Raw genomic sequence first — 25119 nt, 5'->3', positions numbered from 1 at the left:
AAAACGGAAGTTCGGAGCAGGTTCACAAATCTTTTGCTTTAGATTGGAACTTTAGAGCACGAATGGGGAATCATTTGATTTAGATCATGAGTTTATAGCGGGTTCACAAATCTTTTGCCTAAGATCAGAACTTTGGAGCGTGGATCGAGAATAATTTAATTTAGATCTGAAATTCAAAGTAGGTTCGCAAATCTTTTGCTTAAGATCGGAACTTTAGAGCACGGATTGGGAATAATTTGATTTAGGTCGGAACTTCAGAGCATGGATTGGGAATAGCATTTAGATTGGAACTTTGGAGCAGGTTTACAAATGTTTTGCTTTAAGTGAGATCTCTGATTGATAGAGACGATAGTCCAAAATCTCGATGGTTGACAAATTTCTACCAGTTAATCATGTCCTCAAGTATCCTAAAAAAAAGTCTCATGGTTTTGTCTTAACTTTTCAACATTGAAAATAATAACGAATGTTTCTTGAGCTGTAAATAAGCATATTAGAACGATTTTGCATAACAGGAATAAATTACATTTCAAAATCAATTAAAGTAAAAATGGATTATTTTCAATTGTAATTTTTTTTTAAAATATCAGTTTTTGTTTACTGTATTTTCGATCAAATAAAGACTTGATGAGCGCAAGTGAGCTTAAAAAATAATTAAATTGAAGAAATACTAACCATAATGCCAATTTCCAAATCTTTTTCTTTTAACCGTCCTAATTAAATTATGTTAGCTAACCTTACCTCCTCGTATTGTACGCATGCCCGCCATTTCGAACAGATGGCTTTGAATTTCACAAAGCAGATATAAATATCTTTTTGTTTGTCAGCCAAATCAGTTGACGTCAGTGTATGTCCGTTTATTCCCTTCATTTTATTTTTTCTATTTGCCTTAACACTGAGTACTGTATGTGTGTTCTTAATGGAAAATGCAGTTTTCACATAGACCGATTACATTGACCATATAAAAAAGGCATTATTAGAGCAGTGGGTGCTTCCTTATGCAAACACATCGCCACACACCCACAACCCTTGATGCAAATGGACTGAGGAAAACTCTGAATTGTTTATGTAAAAATGGTGGTAATGGACACCCAGTGGCAGTGCAAAATGCACAGTTTTATTTACCCAGCCGGTTGTTTGCACTCATTAATCTCGCAACTTTGCAAATACACACTCGTACGCTTGACTTGCATTTCATCCCGCACATGTATACGCATCACTGTACTTGCACGCACTAAATGAAAGGTCATTGTGATCTCTGTGGTTCCAGAGACAGACCCACCATTCGTACACCCTGTGCAAAAGACCAATTATCCCAAGGCTATAAAAGACAGAGTGACTGTAATGTCATGTTGAGGTGACCTTAAAGAGATCATCCAGATATTAAAATGGTCATTTACTCAACCTCATGTCATTTTAAACCCAAAAGACTTGCTGCTATGACATCAGTCATGAAATCAAACCCCAATCACGACCGTAACAAACGCATTTCAGTTCCACTGCCATGACCAGCTGGTCTCGCTTTCTGTCTTGTGCTCTCAAAGCAGCTGAGTCAGAGAACACTGTGTCTAAATATATACTGACACACACATAGTGCCCCTACAGGCATTTATATCTACTATGCTCTGCCACCTCCGTCGCTGACCTACTGCCAGCTTTATCAATCATTTATTGCATGACCTGATTAGGATTAAATATTATGGGGTTGCACATTTTCTTCAGTTTTTTCTCATCAACCCACTGATTTACTCACCCTCATGTCATTCTGTGAAACACAAAATGTTGGCGATTGTTTGAGTTGCTCTTTTCCATCCAGTTGCAATGAATGCCGACGGAAAGGTCAATTCATGTGTCAACCGTATTTGATTCAGTGAGTCTGTGAGGCAGTTCACAAAACTGACTGTTCTGGTTCTTTAGTTCTGACTCAGTGATTCAGTTTCAGCAGTTAAAGCGATAAAGAGGTCAATTCTCTTATCAGTTTCTCACCTCATGCCATTCCACACACTTTAAACTTTTGCTTATCTTGGAAACATGAATTAAGGTTTCTCTTTAGTCTTAAGAGAAACCTAACATTTCTGTCCCTCCATTGAAAGTTCATTCCACAAGCTTTGAAAAAGTATATTTGCGAATGAAAGCCTAAATTAAATCTGTGTGGTTGGAATAACATGAATAATTAGTGACCGAATATTCTTTTGTTGTTGTTGTTGTTGATAAAATACTTTTTAACAGATAAAGGAGTAGTTCACTTCCAGTACAAAAATGTACAGATAATGTTCTCACACACAGATGTTCATGTCTGTCTTTCTTCAGTCATAAAGAAATAATTTTTGAGGAAAAATTATTTCAGGATTTCTCTCCATATAGTGGACTTCTATGGTGCCTGCAAGTTTGAACTTCCAAAATGCAGTTTTAGTTTAGCTTCAAGGGCCTCTAAACGATCACACCCGAGGAAGTAGGGTCTTATCTAGCAAAATGATTGGAATTTATATAATTTTTAACCTCAAATGCTCATCTTGGGTAGCTCTGCGTGAACTCTGTGTATTCTGGTTCAAGACAGTTAGGGTATGTCGAAAAACGTTCATCTCATTTTCTCCTCCAACTTTAAAATCATCTTACATCGCCGCAGAGATTTAGACCCAATGTTTACAAAGTGAACATGCAAAGAAGAAAACAGCAAAACAGTGATGTAGGACGATTTTAAAGTTGGAGGAGAAAATGAGATTGAAGTTTTTCGACATACCCTAACTGTCTTAAACCAGAATACACAGAGTTCATGCAGAGCTAGACCAAGACAAGCATTTGAAGTTAAAAGTTTATAAATTGTAATTTTCTTCCGAATAACCAATCTTTTCGCTAGTTAAGACCCTTCTTCCTCAGCCGGGATTGTTTAGGGCCCTTTGAAGCTGCATTTAAACTACATTTTGGAAGTTCAAACTCACCATAGAAGTCCACTATATGGAGACAAATCCTAAAATGTTTGCCTTAAAAAACAATTTCTTTACAACTGAAGAGAGAAAGACATGAACATCTTTGATGACAAGGGGGTGAGTACATTATCTGTAAATTTGTGTTCTGGAAGTGAACTACTCCTTTAATGAAGTAATAAGAATGACAAAAACATACAACAAAAAAAAATGATGAATTAAAAATAGAAACAATATTAATTTAAAGGATAAAAAATTCCTGATAAATTACTCGCCCACTTTTCATGCTCATGTCTTTCTTTCTTCAGTCGAAAAGAAATGAAGGTGTTTGAGGAAAACATTCCAGGATTTTTCTCCATGTAGTGGACTTCAATGGGGATCAACAGGTTGAAATTGCAGTTTTGATGCTGCTTTAAAGCGCTCTACACAATCCCAGCCGAGAAATAAGAGTCTTATCTAGCAAAACGATTGGTCATTTCATAAAAAAAGTTACAATTATATACTTTTTAACCACAAATGCTCGTCTTGCACTAGCTCGACTTCACGTGTTACTTAGTGACATTAGAAAGATCACGTGTGATGCAGGCGGAAGTACCGACCCAGTGTTTACAAAGCAGACGTGCAATGATAAAACGACAATCTTGGACGATTTTAAAGTTGAAAGAGAAAACAAGATAGAGTTTTTCGGCCTACCTTACCTTTTGAACCAGAGTACACAGAAGACGAACTAACCACCTTTCCAACGTGACTATGTAATGCAAGTCGTAGACATGCATTACAGAGCTACACTCTTAAAAATAAAGGTGCTTCATGGTGCCGTAGAAGAACCCTTTTTGTCTAAATGGTTCTATAAAGAACCTTTCTGTTTCATAAAAGGCTCTTTGTGGCGAAAGAAGGTTCTTTAGGTTCTAAAAAGGTAAGAAAGAGATGGTTCTTGACTGAATGGTTCTTTGTGGAACCAAAAATGGTTCTTCTATGGCATCGCTTGAAGAACCTTTTAAAGCACCTTAATTTTTAAGAGTGTAGTGCAGGACGAACATTTGTGGCTAAAAAAGTAAAAATTAAAGTTTGTTTCACTAGATAAGGCCCTTATTCCTCAGATGTAATCATGTAGAGCTCTTTGAATCTGCATTGAAACTGCAGTTTGCACCTACAATCTGCTAATACCCCACTACACTCTTAAAAATAAATGTACTTTAAAAGGTTCTTTACAGTGATGCCATAAGAACCATTTTTGGTTCCACAAAGAACCATTCAGTCAAAGACCCATCTCTTTCTTACATTTTTATAATCTGAAGAACCTTCTTTTGCCACTAAGAAACTTTTCTTCAGATGTTAAAGGTTCTTTATGCAACCATTTAGACAAAAAGGGTTCTTCTATGGCATCGTGAAGCACCTTTATTTTTAAGAGTGAATATGGAGAAAAGTCCTGGAATGTTTTCCTCTAAACCTTAATTACGTTTCGACTGAAAAAAGAAAGACATGAACATCTTGGATGACGTGGGGGTGAGTAAGTTATCAGAAAAAGTTTATCCTGGAAGTGACAAACACTTGAACGGGTGGGAGTGAAGCTGTTTTTAATTGGTTGGTCACACAGCCAGGTAGACACTGGTCAAACTGGTCTAACCTCTTTTACTACGGGTCTCTTTTCAGGGATGACAGCAGTATCTTTGATGGGTTGATGGAAGAAGATGAGAAGGACAAGGCAAAAAGGTGATTAGACAAACAAAACGTTACGATTATCACGATTGCTCAAGGGGAATTTCTGTCTCTTACCTCGAGCCGAACTCCTATCATGAGCCAACCCTTTATTCCATTATCTCATGCGAGAGTCGTTCAAACATGATTCATTACACCAGAGGATTGTATAGACAAGTCCTTTTTCATGGTAGTATATCTAAGTGCTTATGCACCAGGAATAGAAACTTAAGTGTGACCTACTTATGACAGTTTAAACCTGAGTGCACAGCTTCACCCTCATTTTCTGTATACAGTCACAGAACCGTGAAATGGTTTCTCTCAGCACTGCCAGATTTTTTGCCGATTAGATGGCGTCCCCTTATCACTTTGAGGAGTAAATTGTAGAATTTAAGATCATTGGAAAATAGTTACATGACTGTGGCTTCGAAAACTTCTGAAATACAGAAGAAATTATGTTATTATTTTATTATCTTCAAGTCTGATTTCCACTGGAATTTTCCACCCCCATTTTTTTCCACCTACAGAGTTTCTAGGAACAAGTCGGAGAAGAAAAGGCGAGACCAGTTCAATGTGCTCATCAAGGAACTGGGCACCATGTTGCCGGGGAACACCCGCAAGATGGACAAGTCAACCATCCTACAGAAGAGCATCGACTTCCTGCGCAAGCACAAAGGTTACTGCAAGGCCATACCTAAGACTATAGAATACCCAAGAAATGTCAATCGTATATTTTTGAATGGGGAAAAATGCAACGTTCATTGTGGCTGCGAAGCCCCGCCTTTTTAGTGAAAGAGCCAATCGTTGATTAGTAAAGTCAGCGCGTCACTGCAGCTGCCGTTAAACGTCCCGGTTGCTATAGAAACAATCGGCGCTCTAAGACATGCGCTCAGTACTGCGAATGCTTACTGGCACATTTAGCCGGAAAAGATAAGCGTTTTTAAATGCTATTGGAGCTCAAGGAACCATATTTATGAGGCAGTTCATGTTGGATTTCTTTGGAGATTTAAAATATGAAAATTAATCGTCAGCTTGGTGAACAGTTTTGGAGAGTTTGATGTTTCCCCATTCAAACAGATAGGAGCTGCACTTGCCTGCCTGAGTAGCGTTTCAAAGAGGGCCGCTGAGTGACATGACTTGCCTTAAAGGGACTTTGGCCATACTCATTAATAGCAACTTCTCTTTTGTTTTAGACCAGTTAGTTGAAAATGAAAGCAAATGTAATATGTGACCCTGGACCAGAAAACCTTAAAGTCTTAAAGGAGTAGTTCACTTTCAGAACAAAAATGTACAGATAATGTACTCACCCCGCTTGTCATCCAAGATGTTCATGTCTTTCTTTCTTTAGTCGTAAGGAAATTATGTTTTTTGAGGAAAACATTTCAGGATTTCTCTTCATATAATGGACTTCTATGGTGCCCCCGAGTTTGAACTTCCAAAATGTAGCTTCAAAGGGCTCTAAACGATCACAGCCGAGGAGAAAAGGTCTTATCTACCAAAACGATGGGTTATTTTCTAAAAAAAAAAAAAAAAAAAAAAAAGACAATTTATATGCTTTTTAACCTCAAAGGCTCATCTTGTCTAGCTCGGCAAAACAAGCATTTGAGGTTAAAATGTAGTTGTAAATGTTTTTAGAAAATAACCAATCTTTTCGCTAGATAAGACCCTTCTTCCTCGGCTGGGATCATTTAGAGCCCTTTGAAGCTGCATTTAAACTACATTTTGGAAGTCCAAACTCAGAGCACTATAAAAGTCCACTATATGGAGAAAAATCCTGAAATGTTTTCCTCAAAACACATAATTTCTTTACGACTGAAGAAAGAAAGACATGAAGATCTTGGATGACAAGGGGGTGAGTGCATTATCTGTAAATTCTTGTTCTGAAAGTGAACTACTCCTTTAAGCGGGTATATTTGTAGCAATAGTCAAAAATACATTGTATGGGTCGAAATTATTGATTTTTCTTTTATGCCAAAATTCATTAGATTATTAAGTAAAGATCATGTTCCATGAAAATATTTTGTAAATTTCCTACAGTAAATATAAAAAAAAACTTTTTTTTATATTTGCCCCCTCATATTTTTGTCTGATCTTAACAAACCATACACCAATAGAACGCTTATTTATTCAGCTTTCAGATGATTTTGTAAAATTGACACTTTTGACTAGTTTTGTGGTCCAGGGTTACATATTTACATTGCCTAAACTGGAGCAATAATATGCATTAAATACTACTGAAAAGGTAAACAATTACAAATATTTTTAATCAGTAATGGATTCGGTTAAGTTGGTTTCATAAGCCAGTTTACTATTTATGAATTCCTGCCAAGAACCGCCCACTCAGACAGGAAGGAGCCGTCTGATGACACAAAATGATGTGAAATTTCCATCACAGTAGTATTCAATTGTTAGTCTTCACAATTATTAGTAAACGGGCTTCAAAAAATATTTTATAGACAACAGCAAAAAAAAAAAAAAAAAGCCAGAGATGTATGTAAATGTAATACCAAATTAAAATGTTGGAAAATATATTAAAAAATATATTTTTCAATGCAAAAATTTTTGAAATGAAGTGCCTTTTTATTATTTTGCATTGTTCTCTGAGGTCTAATTGTAATATTATCAAGATTTTTACATAAAGAAAAATCATAATTAGAAATAATAAGCTATTTTCCATTCTGTTATGACCCTCCTCATAAGAATGCGCTTTTTGGCTAACAGTTGTATATGTTTGATAGCCTATATCATTCACAGTTGGTTTAGGTTAAAAAGGCATAAATAGAGATACAAAACTGGCCGAGATTAGAACGAAAATCACCATTAAAGTTGTCCAAATGAAGTTCTTAGCAATGCATGTTACTAATCAAAAAAAAGTTTTGATACATTTACATATGTGACCCTGGACCACAAAACCAGTTTTAAGTTGCTGGGGTATATTTGTAAAATACATTGCATTGGTCAAAATTATTGATTTTTCTTTTATGCCAAAAATCATTAGGAAATTAAGATCATGTTCCATGAAGATTTTTTGTAAAATTCCTACTGTAAATATATCAAAATGTATTTTTTGATTAGTAATATGCATTAAGAACCTAATTTGGACAACTTTAAAGGTGATTTTCTCAGTATTTAGGTTTTTTTGCATCCTCAGATTCCTGATTTTCAAATAGATGTATCTCGGACAGATATTGTCCTATCCTAACAAATCACACATCAATAGAAAGCTTATTTATTGAGCTTTCATATGTTGTATACATCTCAGTTTTGTAAAATTTAACCTTATGACTGGTTTTGTGGTCCATATTAAAAAAAATCAAACCCCCGTTTTAAGTGGCTAATATTACAAGGTACATAATTATGTTCTATTATATAGAGCGTAAACATGTAGAATTAGTCAGACATTTAGTTTAATAACCTGATGAAATAAAGCTTGTATGTTTTAGTTCTTGAAACTGAACCCTTGTCTGTCTTTCCATCAGAAATTGCCGCACAGTCTGAGTCGAGTGAAATCCGTCAGGACTGGAAGCCGCCTTTCCTTAGCAATGAGGAGTTCACACAGCTGATGCTGGAGGTGACACAAACATACATAAACACTTGCCTACACCCCTATTTACAGTTGAGGTCAAAAGTTTACATCCCCATTTCACAATCTGCAAAATGTTCCTTATTTAACCAAAAAAAAGAGTAATACAAAATGCATGATATTGTTAATTTAATACTGACCTGAATAAGATATTTCTCACGAATTAAAGATGTGTGCATATAGTCCACAAGAGAAAATAATAGTTGAATTTATAAAAATGACCCTGTTCAAAAGTGTACATTCTAGGGCTGTCCCCGAATAGTCGAAGATTCGATGCATCGATATGCGGAGCCTGATTCGACCACCGATCTCACAGTCGAATCTTCGCGGGTGAAACGAGCATCATACCATTTTGGCAATATGGGGGTGCTCAATGTCTAATTGCACACAGAACAGTGGCGATTTCTTTAAGACTGCAAGGGAAGCTCAGCTTCCCCTATAATGTCACAAAATTAATGGTCAAATTACGTACTATTGTATTAACATTTTATTGACTAAAAATGCGTTAGAAAACGTTCATCTCAAAGACGAATTCGTTCAGAATCAGTTAGATATAGCAGGTCGGCTGACTTGATTTTCTTCTCATACATTCCCGTAGCGTCACAGTGCATTTCCCCATTGAAGCCCAGCGTCCATTGACTTCAATGGGGCTGCTTTGAACGTTTTTTTTCAGTGCTTTGAAACTAGACGGTCATTGGATAAACGCTGCGATTATGTCCCGCCCACGGACGCTCAGCGTCTCTGGGAGTGAATGGGGAGTGGGCTGGCCTGGACGCTGAGCTTCTGCGTGATGATTGGAGGGTCTGTCGAAAGATTGCATGTCCTTTTGACTGACAGCGATTTTGTCCTATAAGGAATCGCTGAAGCTATTCGTTCGCGCTCTCTGCGGCCGCTCAGTCCCATCGTGGATTTCTCAAGTTCAGTCGAAATAAAAACTGCTGCAACCTATTTCTTTATATTTGCTTGGCGAAATTGCTTGATTTTCATCATACATTTCACACAATTATACACCACATTCCTTGTTTCACTTTTACAGAGTTTAATATTTTTTTTAGATCATTCATTCATATGAAACTGCACACGAAAAGTCACTGGAAAAGACGCCTAGTTGGTACGACAGGGTCACAGACCATTTTCTTGAAAAGGAACGTAGGGCAGAATTTACTTTTAAATAAATAGACAATTTTATGATGTAGACCGAAAATGAGCTTCCCCTATTTGACAGACCAGTAGCCGCCACTGACACAGAACTACTGGTTTTGTACGGTTATATTACGTTATATACAGCCTTTGATTATGATAATGCAGTAAAAACAAAAGTGAAAAGAAAGAAGCGTTCAATAAATATTTTTAATGTGTTTGTGAATAAATCTAACCACCCCTGTGACAGATTTAATTTTCACTTGCCCTGATCCATGATGAGATGCGGACCATCTTGACGGCAGGGATTAGGCGGCGATCACACCGAACGCGTTTTTGCAATTGGAGGCGCCTCTTTTGAATGGTTTTCTGTTGGCAGTGAGCGTTCTGCGCTCTGTTTATGCGCCCCCCGCGCCTCGCGTTTTTGCAGGAGCGCTCTGAGCGCCTGAAGTTGAAAAAAAAAATCAACTCTGAGCGGAAAAACGCCCAACGTCATTCGCGTTCTTTTCCATTGTCCAATCGAATGAATGGAGAGGCGGGCCTTCTGTTGTGATGGCGAAAGTTTACCGTTGCTTCAAAAGTCCGGAGACTGCAAGAAATGGAGGAGAAACCTTTGGTGTCTATCGTGGGTAACCAGGAGCTGTATTATTTAGGGTTTCTGCTAATATGACAGTTTACTTAACAGCAAAAAACTAAGATTTTAGAGCGTTCGCGCTATAATCCTTTGATTTGACTGACAGGACAGCTGTTTCGGTCGTTGCTTAGCAAAAAAGGCAGTGCTGTGCGCCTCGCGTTTTTAGAACTAAAAGACGCGTTCTGTGTTTTTATTTAAACCTAAATAAGTTCGTCTGTCAGTTGGCAGGCAGTTTTGGTCGCTTTATTAAAAGTTGTTGCTGTGTGCAGTGTGTAAAATAAAATAAAAACTGTTTTACCCTCCTGCTGACTATAGTGTCGTGCCCCTCCCAACCCATTCACACACACACATAAGCCTAGATGATTCGACTATCGGTCGACTATAGAAAGATTCGAAAATTCTGATTCGACTATGAAAATTCATAGTCGGGGACAGCCCTAGTACATTCCCTTGATTTCTAATACTGTGGTGTTACCTGAATGATCCACAGCTGTGTTTTTGTTTAGTGATAGTTGTTCAAGAGTCCCTTGTTTTTGTCCTGAACAGTTAAACTGTCTGCTGTTCTTCAGAAAAATCCTTCAGGTCTTCCAAATTTGCTGGTTTTCCATTTTTTCTGTGTATTTGAACCCTTTCCAACAATGACTGTATGATTTTGAGATCCATCTTTTCACACTGAGGACAACTGAGGGACTCGTATGCAACTATTACAGAAGGTTCAAACGCTCACTGATGATCCAGAAGGAACAACATGCATTAAGAGCCAGGGGGTGAAAACTTTTGAATTTGAAAATTAGGGTAAATCTAACTTATTTTGTCTACTAGGGAAAACATGTAACCATCTTCTCTATATATAGCCAAAAAATATGATATTTAGGCAAAATAAGAAAAATGTACACATCTTTATTATGTTCAAAAGTTTTCACCCCCTTGATGCAGTGTGTTTCCTTCTGGAGCATCAGTGAGTGTTTGAACCTTCTGTAATAGTTGCATATGAGTCCCTCACTGTGAAAAGATGGATCTCAAAATCATATAGTCGTTGTTGGAAAGGGTTCAGATTAGTGGTGGGCCGTTATCGGCGTTAACGTGCTGCGTTAACGTGAGACTCATATCGCGCGATAAAAAAAATATCGTTAATCTATTCTCAAAGTTGGGTTGGGAGCTGGGTCTAAACTACGTAAGCTGTGATGACCTTCACCTTGATATTTTAGCGCGGATGACGTATATCTAGTTGAATTGCAATGTAGGGGGCGAGAACGAGTCTTCAACTTCTGTGAAATTACCACATCAAATGAGACGCGCAGACATGGATGCAGTTATGAAGCCGCTTCAGGGCAGGTGCGTGCGTTGCTAGACCCTTTTTACTGGGGCACGTGCCCCAGTGAAAATCTGCTGTGCCCCAGTAAAATCTCAAGTTTGAGTTATAATTTACTTTGATAATCCCGAAATAAAGACATTAAACTATATGCAACAACTGAATTGACGCTTCTAAAAGCAACGCAGTTTGTTGGAAGACTATGCACGCAGATAGGCTATCCATACCCGCGCGCCTGTATATTTTACTGGAACGCGCACGTCGTACAGCCTTTTGCGCAGAAGTACTTGGTTACACAAGTTTGTATAGTTAATTGTGTTGTAAATGCAATTGTCAAGCAGTTTGTAATGCATTTTGGAAACAGGAGATGAGCGCCTGGTCTAATGCGCCACCTGGCTTGAGAAACCCGTTCTCAAAGACTTACTTTTAGTCATTATTTGGGTAGCACACATATTCTGAATGCCTTCAGAAGAATTCAAATTAGCCATTTTAATCTAGATTAATCTAGATTAATTTCAAGATTTAATCTAGATTAATCTAGATTAAAAAAATTAATCTATGCCCACCACTAGTTCAGATACACAAAAATGCAGGAAAACCAAATTATTTGTGGGACCTGAAGGATTTTTCTGAACTTCTGACCTCAACTGTATGTGTATTCACTCAGTAAACACTAGAACTGCAAAATTATTGATATTTGCTTTCTTATTTTTTTAGGCACTAGATGGCTTCTTTTTGGCCATCATGACGGATGGAAACATAATCTACGTCTCAGAAAGTGTCACATCTTTATTAGAACACCTACCTGTGAGTATGAACACTATATTTCTTTGGTACAGTACGATTAGTAATTTTGTGAAATATTATTGCAATTTAAAATCACAATATCTATTTTAATATATTTAAAAATGTAATTTATTCTTGAATTCATGAAGTCATTATTCCAGAAATCTTTCTAATAGGCTGATTTAGTGCTTGAGAAACATTATCATCAATGCTGAAAACAGTTGGGGAGCTTAATATTATTGTAGAAATGGTGATACTTTTTTTTAGGATTCTAAAATTAATATATTGAATAAATGTGTGTGTGTGTGTACATGTATGTATGTATGTATGTGTGTGTATATATATATATATATATATATATATATATATATATATTTAAATTTAAATTTAAATTTAAATTTAAATTTTAAATGAGTTTGAATGTGTAAATACATTACATTACAATATTTAAAATTTTTGTCTGTCAGAATGTAATAAAATGCATTTAAAAAAAGTAACAAAATGCATTAAATAAATGTACATAATTAAACTAAATATTTAAAAATTAAATAAATATTAAATATTTTAATAAATATTTTAATTAATTACATTTAAATCAAGATGAAATAAATGTTTCATCTTAAAACATTTTTTTAATAATATGTTGAATGTTGCCTGCCCTTTACCACATAACCAGTCAAAATGGTACATTTTATGAAATGAAGATATGTACATCACAGTTTTTTAACACATTAAATGTTACAATATTTTAAATATTTGTCTGTCAAAATGTAACAAAATGCATTAAATAAATGTATATAAATTTTACAGAACTTAATATTTGCAGAGCTTGCATTTATTTGCATTTTTTTGGGAACATTATGAATGCTTCACTGTCACTTTTGATTAATTGAATGCATTGTTGATCAATAAAATTGATCATTGAGTTGAATAACTTAACAGAACTGTCCTCAAAATTAGGTGTTAGGTGTTAAAGCATTAAATCGCAATTAATCTGATGACCTTGCTAAAGTACTATTCGTGTGGACACCTAGTCCTAACCACACTGGCAGCAATTTGCAGCAACAAAGCAAACAAGCATAATTCATTTTCAATGAGAGTGAACTGAAAGCCAATGACCGCTGACTAAGCTACATCCGAATGCAAATGAGCAGCATCACAATGGGTTTATAAATACAGCGTTTGATATGGCATGCATGCATCTGTTACAACAACTCTGCCGCCTCAAGCTATTCGTGTGAACAGCTACTATAAATGATATTGACAATGTCTGTTGTTGTGTTTTCAGTCTGATCTGGTGGATCAGAATCTGTTGAACTTCCTTCCACTGGGTGAGCACACAGAGGTGTATAAAGCTCTGTCCACACACATACTGGAGGGAGAGACTCTCACCCCAGACTACCTAAAGAGTAAGAATCACATGTTTATCACCTCCTCTGGTCTCTCTCTGTTATCGTCTCATTTCTTAAAGCACAGATCACTGGACTAGAGCTCCTTAATGCTGTTTTCTTGTTTTTGTTTTGTTTTCTTCCCCGCAGCAAAGAACCAGTTAGAGTTCTGTTGCCACATGCTCCGGGGCACGATCGACCCGAAAGAGCCGCCCGTTTATGAGTATGTCAAGTTCATCGGAAACTTTAAGTCCCTCAACACTGGTGAGTGTCAGAACGAGTGCCCGCAGCATCATATGGATCCATTTATTGAATTACCCAGCCAAGTGCTTGATCGCTCACACTTTCTTATAAGAGTAAATGGAGCTAGGAAGGGTTGCGAAAAGCCAGCGCGCCAAAGAAACAGGCGTCTGACCCAGATTTTGAGACGGAAAGTTGACCGTTTGTGGGTGAAGTGTGTAATATGACGGGCGTCTGTAAACATAATAGTAAAAGCAATGTATGGAGGTTTTCAAACAGCCTTTGTTCACACACATAGATAGTCCCACCTTAAACCAGCCAATGCTGGTTGGAATGATCAACAAACAGAGCAATGTTTTTCCTCACAGAGCCGCTGTGTTTACACTTTTCAGGGAAACTGACCTACAAACAGACTTAATTATATAGTAGTTGATGGGAGAGTTTTTTAACATCTTCTTTGAATAATATTATAGATTGCATAAAAAAGTAAATATTAAATGAAAAGCATTAAATGAATATTAAATGTTTAAGTAAATAAACATTTTAAATAAATAATAAATATTTATATATAATGTGATAAATTCAGGGAATCTTTTTTTTTTTATCCCTGTCAGTGGAATTGTGAACAAATTTTTGAAGGTTGTTTTTTTTTTTTTTAGCAATAGTAAGGATTAGATGAGATGAGGTGAAAGACTCGTCATGATGATAATTAAACCATTTTAATAAAATTGGATCATATCATACATAAGGATACTCATCATATTCTATTTCAGGAGTTCAGGTTAATAAATCCTGCTTGAAAAGTTCATTATTGAATGTGTAATGGTGGAAAAGTTCAATTTGTCATAGTTTGATACATTTTCGTCCTTTTGAAAGTTTGTGCATGAACTATTTTAAATACAGTTTGTTCTTTCATACTAATTTGTTAATTTGACGCTTAATGCTTAATACATTTCTAATTATCAGTGTTGAAAAGATTATATTTATGCTTTTTTATATACATGTTGTTAACTGTAATTTTTTTTTTTTCACTTTTGATCAGTTTAATGAAAACAAATATTAATCTTTTAGGGGAAAAAATATTTATATATATATATATATATATATATATATATATTAGGATTAATATTTGTTCGCATTAAACTGATCAACAGTGAATTTTTTTTTATATTGTTAATTTTTATAATTATCAGTACTGAAAAGATTATCTATATGCTTTTTTTGTTTACATTTTGTTGACATTTTTTTCACTGTTAATCAGTTTAATGGGAACAAATATTAATCTTAAAATATATATATATATATATATATATATATATATATATCAAAATTTTCGGATCAGTAGGCCAGACTGCATTTATTTGATCAAAAATACTGAAAAAAAAACAATAATACTGCAAAATGTTATTACAATCTAAAATAATGGTTTCTATTTTAATATACGTTAAAATATATTTTTTTTCCTGTGATGCAAAGCTGAATTTTTATCAGTCGTTGATGCCTTGATTCTTCAGAAATCATTCTAATATGCTGATTTATTATGAGAATCATCTGTTTCATAATTATATACAATATAAAAACAATATATATTTAATTTATAGAACTGATGTATTGAATAAATGTATATTGAAAAAAAATGTATTTTTTAATAATGAATTTTAATTTTAAACAAATTTAAATGTGTAAATACATTAAATGTAACAATATTTTAAATATTTGTTTGTCAAAATGCATAAAATGCATTTAAAAATGTAACAAAATGCATTTAAAAAAATGCAACAAAATGCATTAAATAAATGTATATAAATAAACTAAATGTTAAAAATATTAAATACATTTTAAACATTTAAATACATAACATTTTTAACTAAATAATAAATAATTAATTAAATGTACTAATTAAATTGAAATCAAGATGAAATCAATTTTATAACATTTATTTTAATAATATATTGCATATTTTTGTCTCTTACATTTTTGACCCTGGACCACAAAACCAGTTAAAACATTAAGACATACACATCACAAAAAAGCTTTCCATTGATGTCTGGTTTGTTAGGATAGGACAATATTTGGCCGAGATACAACTATTTGAAAATCTGAAATCCGAGGGTGCAAAAAAATCTAAATATTGAAAAAATCGCCTTTAAATTTGTCCAAATGAAGTTCTTAGCAATGCATTTTACTAATCAAAAAATAGATTTTGATATATTTACAGTAGAAAATATCATTTACAAAATATCTTCATGAAACATGATCTTTACTTAATATTCTAATGATTTTTGGCATAAAAGAAAAACAGACCATTTTGACCCATACAATATATTTTTGACTATTGCTACAAATATACCCATGCTACTTAAGACTGGTTTTGTAGTCCAGGGTCCCACAGATACATTTTTGAATGGTAATTTAACTTATTAAACGTAAAAAGTAATTCCTTCAAAAATAGTATTACATTAATAGTAAAATAATACAGTAAATAATGTTATTTTATTGTCTATTATTGTTTTTAATATGATTACCGCGAATAAAATGGACTAAACTGGATGATTTTATTCAACATTTTTGTCTAAAAACACAAAATTTGTCTTAAAAGGAACACTACAGAAACTTTCTGATTTAGATACAAAACAAGTTTCTTATACTTAAGTTCATGTTTAGTATTTGAGGTTTCCTCGCAGGTGCTGCCCCCTAGCGGAAGGCTTAAGAAAATAAGCTTATTGTTTATTACTTCTCTCAAATCACTTCCATTCATGAAGATTGGCTTGTCTTGTCCTCTGTAGTGTCTAACTCAACACGTAACGGCTTTGAGGGAGTGATCCAGCGATCGCTGAGGCCCTTGTTCGAAGACAGAGTGTGTTTCATCGCAACTGTGAGGTTGGCCAAGCCTCAGTTTATCAAGGTAGGTTGAGCCAAATCCGACTTGGCACCATCTCATTGGTCCTGTGACTTCTAATATTCGCCTGACAGACAGTGACAACCTCAGCGAGATCTGTTGTGTACATATTCTTCGTGACACGGGGCGAATGCTCGCGTGTGGGTGTGTTGATAGACACTGTACATGTTTGGACAAGAATTGGCTTTGTTTTTGAAGACACTGATAAATGACCAGCATGCAAAACACTCAGTGTGAGAATTAGGTCACTTGGTTTCTGTTCTTGGTTTTTGTCTGCTAGATGTGCTTATAAGTAAGAACGCTCTTGTTTATACCCTCTCTTCGACAGGAAATGTGTACTGTGGAGGAGCCCAATGAGGAATTCACCTCCAGACACAGTTTAGAGTGGAAATTCCTCTTCTTGGACCACAGGTACAAACTTCATCTGTTCTCACGAGAGCTCATTGTCAAGCACACACATCACCTTTCCTTAGTTTGTTTTACTTAGGCCAGATATTTAAAGGGATAGTTCACCCTAAAATGAAAATTCGGTCATTAGTTACTCACCCTTGTTTCATTTTAGACTTTCATTCATCTTCAGAACACAAATTGAGATATTTTTGATCATAAACACATTTAAGGCCCAAAAAGGTATTAAAGGATTAGTTCACTTCCATAACAAAAAATTACAGATAATGTACTCACCCCGTTATCATCCTAGATGTTTATGCCTTTCTTTTCTTCAGTCATAAAGAAATTTCGGGAATTATCCCCACATTCTCCTGCAGTGTTTTTAATTGACAAGAAAATAAGTTACTTTTTCAAATAAGTAACATCAGTTACTTTTTCCCCCTTTTTATTAATTAAAAGCTCCCCATGTTGAAAGAAATTGTGAGTAAGATGTTACTTTAGTTCTAGAATAAATGTGAACATGCATTAATTCATCTCTCTCACTAAAAAACAGATACAGTATTCCTCAAAATTAATAAAAACAGTCAAATTCAACGCAAACCTGCAATCATTAAATATGTTAAATAATACAAATATCCTTTATGTATTTAATCCCATGTTATTAACAGATGTCTTTGCTGCCGACCTTCGATGATCCAATTCATCCATACTAAAAAGCAAAAATTACTCAAGATAATCTAACATTTGTTTTCCTTTTTTTTTATTGCTGAAGAGTTGACATGTACAGACGTGAATTTACTTTTCTCTAAACCTGAGGCTTTTGGTGTGAAAAGGCTTTTACATTTGCCAAAAAGAGAACTTTTTATATTAAAAACAAACAAGCAAACCCTGCCCAGATTTAAAAAGTAACGTAACGCATTACTTTTTTAGCGAGTAACTCAATATTGTAATGCATTACTTTTAAAAGTAACTTTCCCCAACACTGTCCTCCTGAGACCCAGATATGGAGTTTTTGCCTCTGTTGAAATATGATCATGTTTTGTAATTGTCATTTAAATCTGAATAATTTTCAAATTGTTTATCATAAAGCAACATCTCAGGAAAATGTTATGGGTTTTCAAATCCAAATATGACTTCCTGTTATGAAGCAGGACATCATTGCATACATGTCCACTGTGGAGGACACCAGGACTAAAATCATTTTTGTTATGCAATTTGGAAGACATAACAATTGAATAGGAAAATAAATAATATATCAATATTCTTATGAAATAGTAGATATTATTATGAAAATCTGGCCAATTATTACTCCCATTATGACCTTTTTTTTTCACTGCAACACATTAATATGCAAATTAGATACAGTGGGTTTAATGGGAAAACCAGTTTATGGACATTTTTCGTTCATACTGCATGAAACAAAATGGTATATCAAATAATTTTTGTTATATGTTTTAGAACATAGTTGAGAAACATCCTTAAAAAGTTTGGTATAAAAAATCCTGAAACCTAAAAATTGATTGGTGATTATAAAAAAATCCAATTGTTTTGCCTTTTTGATGTTTATTCATGCCATTTTATTTTTTAGTGTCCTCTACATAGAACATAGAATAAAATATGAATAACATTTATTTTTTCAAAAATGTTAATTTTCCATTTTTTGTAATGATCTAAACAATGTAATGGCATGAAAAAATACTAAATTCGCAAATCTTTTTTCTGGGTCTCAAGAGGATAAAGTGGACTTCTATGGTGCCCCCGAGTTTGAACGTCCAAAATGCAGTTTAAATGCAGCTTCAAAGGGCTCTAAACGAAAATGACTGATCGTTACGCTAGATTAAGACCCTTATTCCTCGGCTGGGATCATTTAGAGCCCTTTGAAGCTGCATTTAAACTGCATTTTGGTTGTTCAAACTCGCGGGCACCATTGAAGTCCTGAATTGTTTTCCTCAAAAAACATAATTTCTTTATGACTGAAGAAAGAAAAGCATAAACATCTTGGATGACAAAGTGCTGAGTACATTATCTGTATCTTTTATCTTTTTGTTCTGGAAGTGAACTAATCCTAAGGAAATTGTTAAAATAGTCAGCAGCACTACATGCATTCACTGTCAGAAAGGTTTCAGATTTCATCAAAAATATCTTAATTTGTGTTCTGAAGATGAATGGGTTTGGAACAGCAGGGAAACAAATTATTTTAAGTTTACTCAACAAATTGTGTGCGTTTTTTTTTTTTTTTTTTTTTTTTACAGTGTATCCTAACAGGAGTAGAAGGACAGTTTTAAGCATATTTCATAAATTAATTGCATTTTGAAACAGTATAAAAAACTATTTCTATTTGATAAAGAACTAATCAAAATTAGAGAACACTTACAGGTAGCTCCGTTATTGGTGTTAATCTGTTACCTGCTGCTAATTCATTAATCACATGACAAACCCTGTTTAACTGGCTTTGCAAAATGATTGCAAAATGGCAGCTGCTTTAAGGTGATGGAAACCCTGTGACAGGAGGTTGTCCTGATAAAGGCCAAAATGAATGACACTTTCAACCACTGCAAGAGAAGTTGGTTATTCCGAATCTGTGATTTCTCAAATATTGCAGGTTTAAAATAACACTAATTTATTCAAGTCCTCCAAAAAGGCTGGTCGTCCACGTAAGACAAATGCACGGGAAGACAGGATAATGCTGAGACTCTCAATGGGGAATCGGTTCAGCACTGCAGCTGCAATTGCTTGCCTGTTCAGTGCTGAAAAAATAAGGATCTGTCTTGGCATGTTTAAGAGAAGTCAGACTGAAAGCGCACTCTGCAGTGACCAAACCTCTTATCAAAAGAGAGTATCAATCTTTGCTGCAGAGCATGTTGTGTGGAGAGAGGAGAACTGGTCCAAAGTTCACTTTAGTGATGAGAGCGAGTTTAATTCATTTGGGTCTGATGGGAAACATTATGTTTGGCGTCAAACTAGGGAAAGACTGAACCCCAAGTGCTTAAAGAAGTCAGTGAAAGGTGGAGGAGGAAGTGGATTTTTTATACAAGACAATGTCCCCATCACACTGCACAATGGATAAAGCAGTTCCTTGAAGCTAAGAACGTTGGAATAATGAAATGGCCAGCCCAGAGTCCTGATCTAAACCCAACTGAAAATCTCTGGAAAATCCTTGGCGACAAAGTTATGGCTAAGAAACTCACTAGAGTTACGAACTATGGAAAAGAGTGGAAAAAGAGTGGACCAAGATCTCGTCAGAGCACTGCGGCCACAGATGTGCTAAAGTCATTTAAAAATTATCTTGTTTTCAGAAAAAAGAGGTCACACTTAAGGGAGTTTTTGCTTGTTCTAAGCAGAAACTCACTTAATTGTGACTTGTTTTTTCTGAAAACAAGACAGTAATTTCTACTTGTCTAGAAAATCCTTTTTGATTTAAGAATTTTTTGGTAATTTTGGGTGGAAATAATAAAAAAAAAAACAGAAAAGCATTTTTTGCAGTGTAATTTCTGACAGCTGTAACTCTTCTAAATTTTAGTCATAATCTTCTATCGTGCTACAGTGGTTACCGGTCTCTAAGTGTTTTCCACAAAATAGAGGTTTTTGTTTAAATGCCTTGGATATTTTGTCAAACATGATAGTAGCACACTGGTTTACCTACAGTTAATATTCCTTCAAAATTTGAGCGATGAAGATAAACAATATTTCAGTAAAATCAAGTATTTATAGATCGTTCACTAGTTTTGAGAGTTCTAGTTTGAAAACTGTATGTTTTTCTATTTATGCCAAGCTGTGAAATATTTTATGGGGTGCAAAGTGTAAGTATAAGGTATTTTTAAAAACAATACCAGAAAAAACATAATCCAGTAATTACAAAAAAAGTCAAAAGGTTTGCCAGAATGGGGTATCAAACCCGGATCGGTCGTGTTGAAAAGAGTGAAACACTGCACCTCTGGAGCTGACGTTTTGACAGCCATCTTTTGTAGTGACTTTCCCAATCACACATTGGTGGTTGGAGTTAGTGGAAATAGCCTCTGCCTAAAAATGAATGTCTTAATGTCACTTTACAGTACCTTGTTTTGGAGAAGTCCTGCAGGCTGTGTGAATCTGTGACTGTCAAAACACACTTCCCTCAAGACTGTTCTCAGTTTTCAAGACATGTTTGTTGTTCACGCTCGCACTTTGTTAGCACACAGCATGTCTCGGAGTAATCAATAGCTTGCGTTCAGCCCGCAGGCACAAAGACTTATGCATCTGGAATAGCATGAACATCGTTTTCTCTATAAAATCCTAATGCCATTATGCTTGGAAAGGTTTATAATGCATTTAGACGAGTCGTTTTGGAAGAATAGCTGCTGGTGCTGCTGCTGCTCCATATTTAGTTCAAAGCACAGATTCGGTTTAATCGGCACAGATGCTAGATATTAAAGCAACTGAATAAGATTTTCCACATTATCCGTTGTTTAGCAGAAGCTAGTGGCGCTTCAGAGCTTTTTTTTGCTGTTTTTATCCCAAAACATTTGTATATGACTGCTTGAGAGAAGAATGCTTGAAATTGAAAATCTGTTTCTTGACCATTTGAAGTCTTTTTCTTGACTCAAAGTCACTGGATGTTTTTGAGAATGATCCTACTGAATACACGTATGCGGATGATGTCAATTTGCATGTGTTGTATTTTGCAGGGCACCTCCCATCATAGGCTACCTACCGTTCGAGGTTCTGGGTACTTCAGGATACGACTACTATCATGTGGATGACCTGGAGACCCTGGCCAAGTGCCATGAACACTGTGAGTTCAAATACTGCTTGAGTGTACAGTGAGGGGAAAAAATAGTTTATCCCCTGCTGATTTTGTACATTTGCCCACATGTCTATAATTTTAATGGTAAGTTTATTGGAACAGTGAGAGACACAATAACAAAAAAAAAAAAATCCAGAAACATTTCAAAAAAGTTATAAATTGATTTGCATTTTAATGAGTGCAAGAAGTATTTGACCCCTTCTCAAAACATGACTTAGTACTTATTGGCAATCACAGAGGTCAGACGTTTCTTGTAGTTGGCCACCAGGTGTGCACACATCTCAGGAGGGATTTTGTCCCACTCCTCTTTGCAGATCCTCTCCAAGTCATTCAGGTTTCGAGGCTGATGTTTGGTAACTTGAATCTTCAGCTCCTTCCACAGATTTTCTGTGGGATTAGGGTCTGCAGACTGGCTAGGCCAATCCAGGACCTTAATGTGCTTCTTCTTGACCACTCTTTTGTTGCCTTGGCCGTGTGTTTTGGGTCATTGTCATGCTGGAATACCCATTTTCAATAAGGGAAGGAGGTTCTCACTCAAGATTTGACGGTACATGGGCCCTGTCCATCATCCCTTTGGTGTGGTGCAGTTGTTCTGTCCCCTTAGCAGAAAAACACCCCCAAAGCATAATGTTTCCACCTCCATGTTTGACGGTGGGGATGGTGTTCTTGGGGTCATAGGCAGCATTACTCCTCCTCCAAACACAGTGAGTTAAGTTGATGCCAAAGAGCTCAAATTTGGTCTCATCTGACCACAACACTTTCACTCAGTTCTCCTCTGAATCATTCAGGTGTTCATTGGCAAACTTCAGAATTTCAGTCCTTCACGGTGTAGAGTGTTACCAATTGTTTTCTTGGTGACTATGGTCCCAGCTGCCTTGAGATCATTGACGAGATCCTCCCGTGTAGTTCTGGGTTGATTCCTCATCGTTCTCATGATCATTGAAACTCCATGAAGTGAGAATTTGTGTGGAGCCCCAGACCGAAGGAGATTGACAGTTATTTTGCGTTTCTTTCATTCGCAAGTAATCGCACCAACTGTAGTCACCTTCTCACTGAGCTGCTTGGCGATGATCTTGTAGCCCATTCCAGCCTTGTGTAGGTCTACAGTCTTGTTCCTGATATCCTTGGACAGCTCTTTGGCCTTGGCCATGGTGGAGAGTTTGGAATCTGATTGATTGATTGCTTCTGTGGACAGGTGTCTTTTAAACAGGTAACAAGCCGAGATTAGGAGCACGCCCTTTAAGAGAGCGTTACCTGTGTAAAAGACACCTGGGAGCCAGAAATCTTGATGATTGATAGGGGATCAAATACTTATTTCACTCATTAAATTGCAAATCAATTTATAATTTATGAATGAATGGCATTGTCTTGAGTTTTGACTTTGTAATGGTAAGATATCTCTGTCTCTCTCTGCAGTGATGCAGTATGGTAAGGGAAAGTCGTGCTATTACCGTTTCCTGACTAAAGGTCAGCAGTGGATCTGGCTTCAGACTCACTACTATATCACCTACCACCAGTGGAACTCGCGGCCGGAGTTCATCGTCTGTACGCACACTGTGGTCAGGTGAGTTTAAGAAGATGTAAGGTTTGAACTATTAACAAGAAAGAAACAGCTGCCATCTTCTGCCAGTGGTTTTACACTGAATTCTATCAGGCACAGAATGGTAAACCATAAAGCAGGATGTGGTGTTTGTGTTTATATATAATTTCATTTTATAAATTGTGTTTTGTCTTTGTCTCAGCTATGCTGAAGTGAGGGCTGAACAACGCAGGGAGCTGGGCATTGAGGAATCACCTCCTGAGATCTCAGCAGACAAGGTGAGACATGAATTCAGATCTGATTTCCCATTCTGCCACCATTATAACACGAGAGGATGTAAAGAAAAAATATTTACACAAAAATATTTTTATTCCTTTGATTTAATATTTTACTATTAATAGTACTTTTAAATAACTTATTTTTTGACCAGTATTAAGTAGCACAGGTATATTTGTAGCAATAGCCAAAAGTACGTTGAATGGGTCAAAATGATCATTTTTCTTTTATGCCAAAAAGCATTAGGATATTAAGTAAAGATCATGTTGCATGAAGATATTTTGTAAATCTCCTACCATAAGTATATCAAAACGTAATTTTTGATTAGTAATATGCATTGCTAAGAAATTCATTTGGACAACTTTAAAGGCAACTTTCAATTTTTGCACCCTCAGATTCCAGATTTTCAATTTCGGTCAAATATAAATTTTTTTAAAATTATTAAAATTTACTCTCTTGACTGGTTTTGTTGTCCAAGGTCACAAATATAAAATTGTATTTAATCTTCAAAAAAAAAAAAAAGATTAAATAAAAAAATGATTATTTAATCTTTTATTATTTTATTATATCATTAAATCATTAAAATATTTTTTGTTATGTTTTACACAGTATGTTTTTTCAATATACATTAATCAATATATTAATTTTATGAATTAAATATAAATATATATTATTTAAAATTTATATAATTAGTATTGAGCTCAATCAATAAAAAATAACAAAATAATCTCACTTTTTCTAATTAATCGCAATTAATCCAATCTAACATTAAAGTTTTTAAATGTACTTTTGTATTGCAATTTCACATAAAATGTAATGTAAAACAATTTATGTAAATACATTTTTTTATATATATATTTGTGAAATGACAGAAGGTAAGTATCCTGATACCAATATTACTATCTCTAGGAATTTTTCCTTTTTTTTATTCCATTCCATTTAACATTACTGCTAATTTAAGTGAACTTAAAACAATCTTCACATAAACATTATTTACCTGTGCCTTTCACCAAGTAGGAAATATACAGAAATTGAATAAAGTTATTAAACACAAAATTCTAAATAAATATAGATGAATCCTTAAAGCTACGAAGGTTATTGCTTTTCTCTTTTTCTTTTGTTTATTGATTAACAGACATTACAGCAGCTGGGTTATTTGGCCGCTATTACTTTAAGAGCTGATCCCAGAACAATCCTTTAATCCGACTCTGTTTCACTCTGCTCAGTCTCAGGACTCCGGCTCTGAGTCCCAGTTGAACACCTCCAGCCTGAAAGAGGCGCTAGAGCGATTCGATCACAGCCGCACACCCTCTGCCTCATCACGGAGCTCCCGCAAGTCCTCCTCACACACCGCCGTCTCGGACCCCACGTGTATGTATTACATACCAAAGATAGAAGGTGGTTCTCAAAAACACAGCCATGCCATATTTAGATGTTTAGATACAGTTGAGGTCAAAAGTTTACACCCCCCTTTCAGAATCTGCAAAATGTTAATTATTTTACCAGAATAAGAGGCATCGTACAAAACA

General features: G+C 35.3%; 1 protein-coding gene across 1 annotated transcript in view; it reads left to right on the top strand.

Moving 5' to 3' along the window:
* Positions 1-4569: 4569 nt before the first annotated feature.
* clocka (clock circadian regulator a) overlaps positions 4570-25119 on the top strand; it is a 32746-nt gene continuing 12196 nt past the window's right edge. Inside the window, exons 1-12 of the mRNA XM_073853156.1 lie at positions 4570-4634; positions 5147-5295; positions 8099-8190; positions 12006-12095; positions 13363-13483; positions 13613-13726; positions 16489-16607; positions 16930-17012; positions 21656-21762; positions 23191-23338; positions 23517-23592; positions 24823-24961. Of these exons, the coding sequence (XP_073709257.1) occupies positions 4603-4634; positions 5147-5295; positions 8099-8190; positions 12006-12095; positions 13363-13483; positions 13613-13726; positions 16489-16607; positions 16930-17012; positions 21656-21762; positions 23191-23338; positions 23517-23592; positions 24823-24961 (1270 nt within the window). The 5' untranslated portion in view covers positions 4570-4602. The remainder of the gene's footprint in view (positions 4635-5146; positions 5296-8098; positions 8191-12005; positions 12096-13362; positions 13484-13612; positions 13727-16488; positions 16608-16929; positions 17013-21655; positions 21763-23190; positions 23339-23516; positions 23593-24822; positions 24962-25119) is intronic.

Source organism: Garra rufa, chromosome 13 (assembly GCF_049309525.1).
Source record: "Garra rufa chromosome 13, GarRuf1.0, whole genome shotgun sequence".
NCBI lineage: Eukaryota > Metazoa > Chordata > Actinopteri > Cypriniformes > Cyprinidae > Garra > Garra rufa.
Note: the sequence above shows the minus strand (reverse complement) of the source record. Positions and strands in the feature narration are given on the sequence as shown.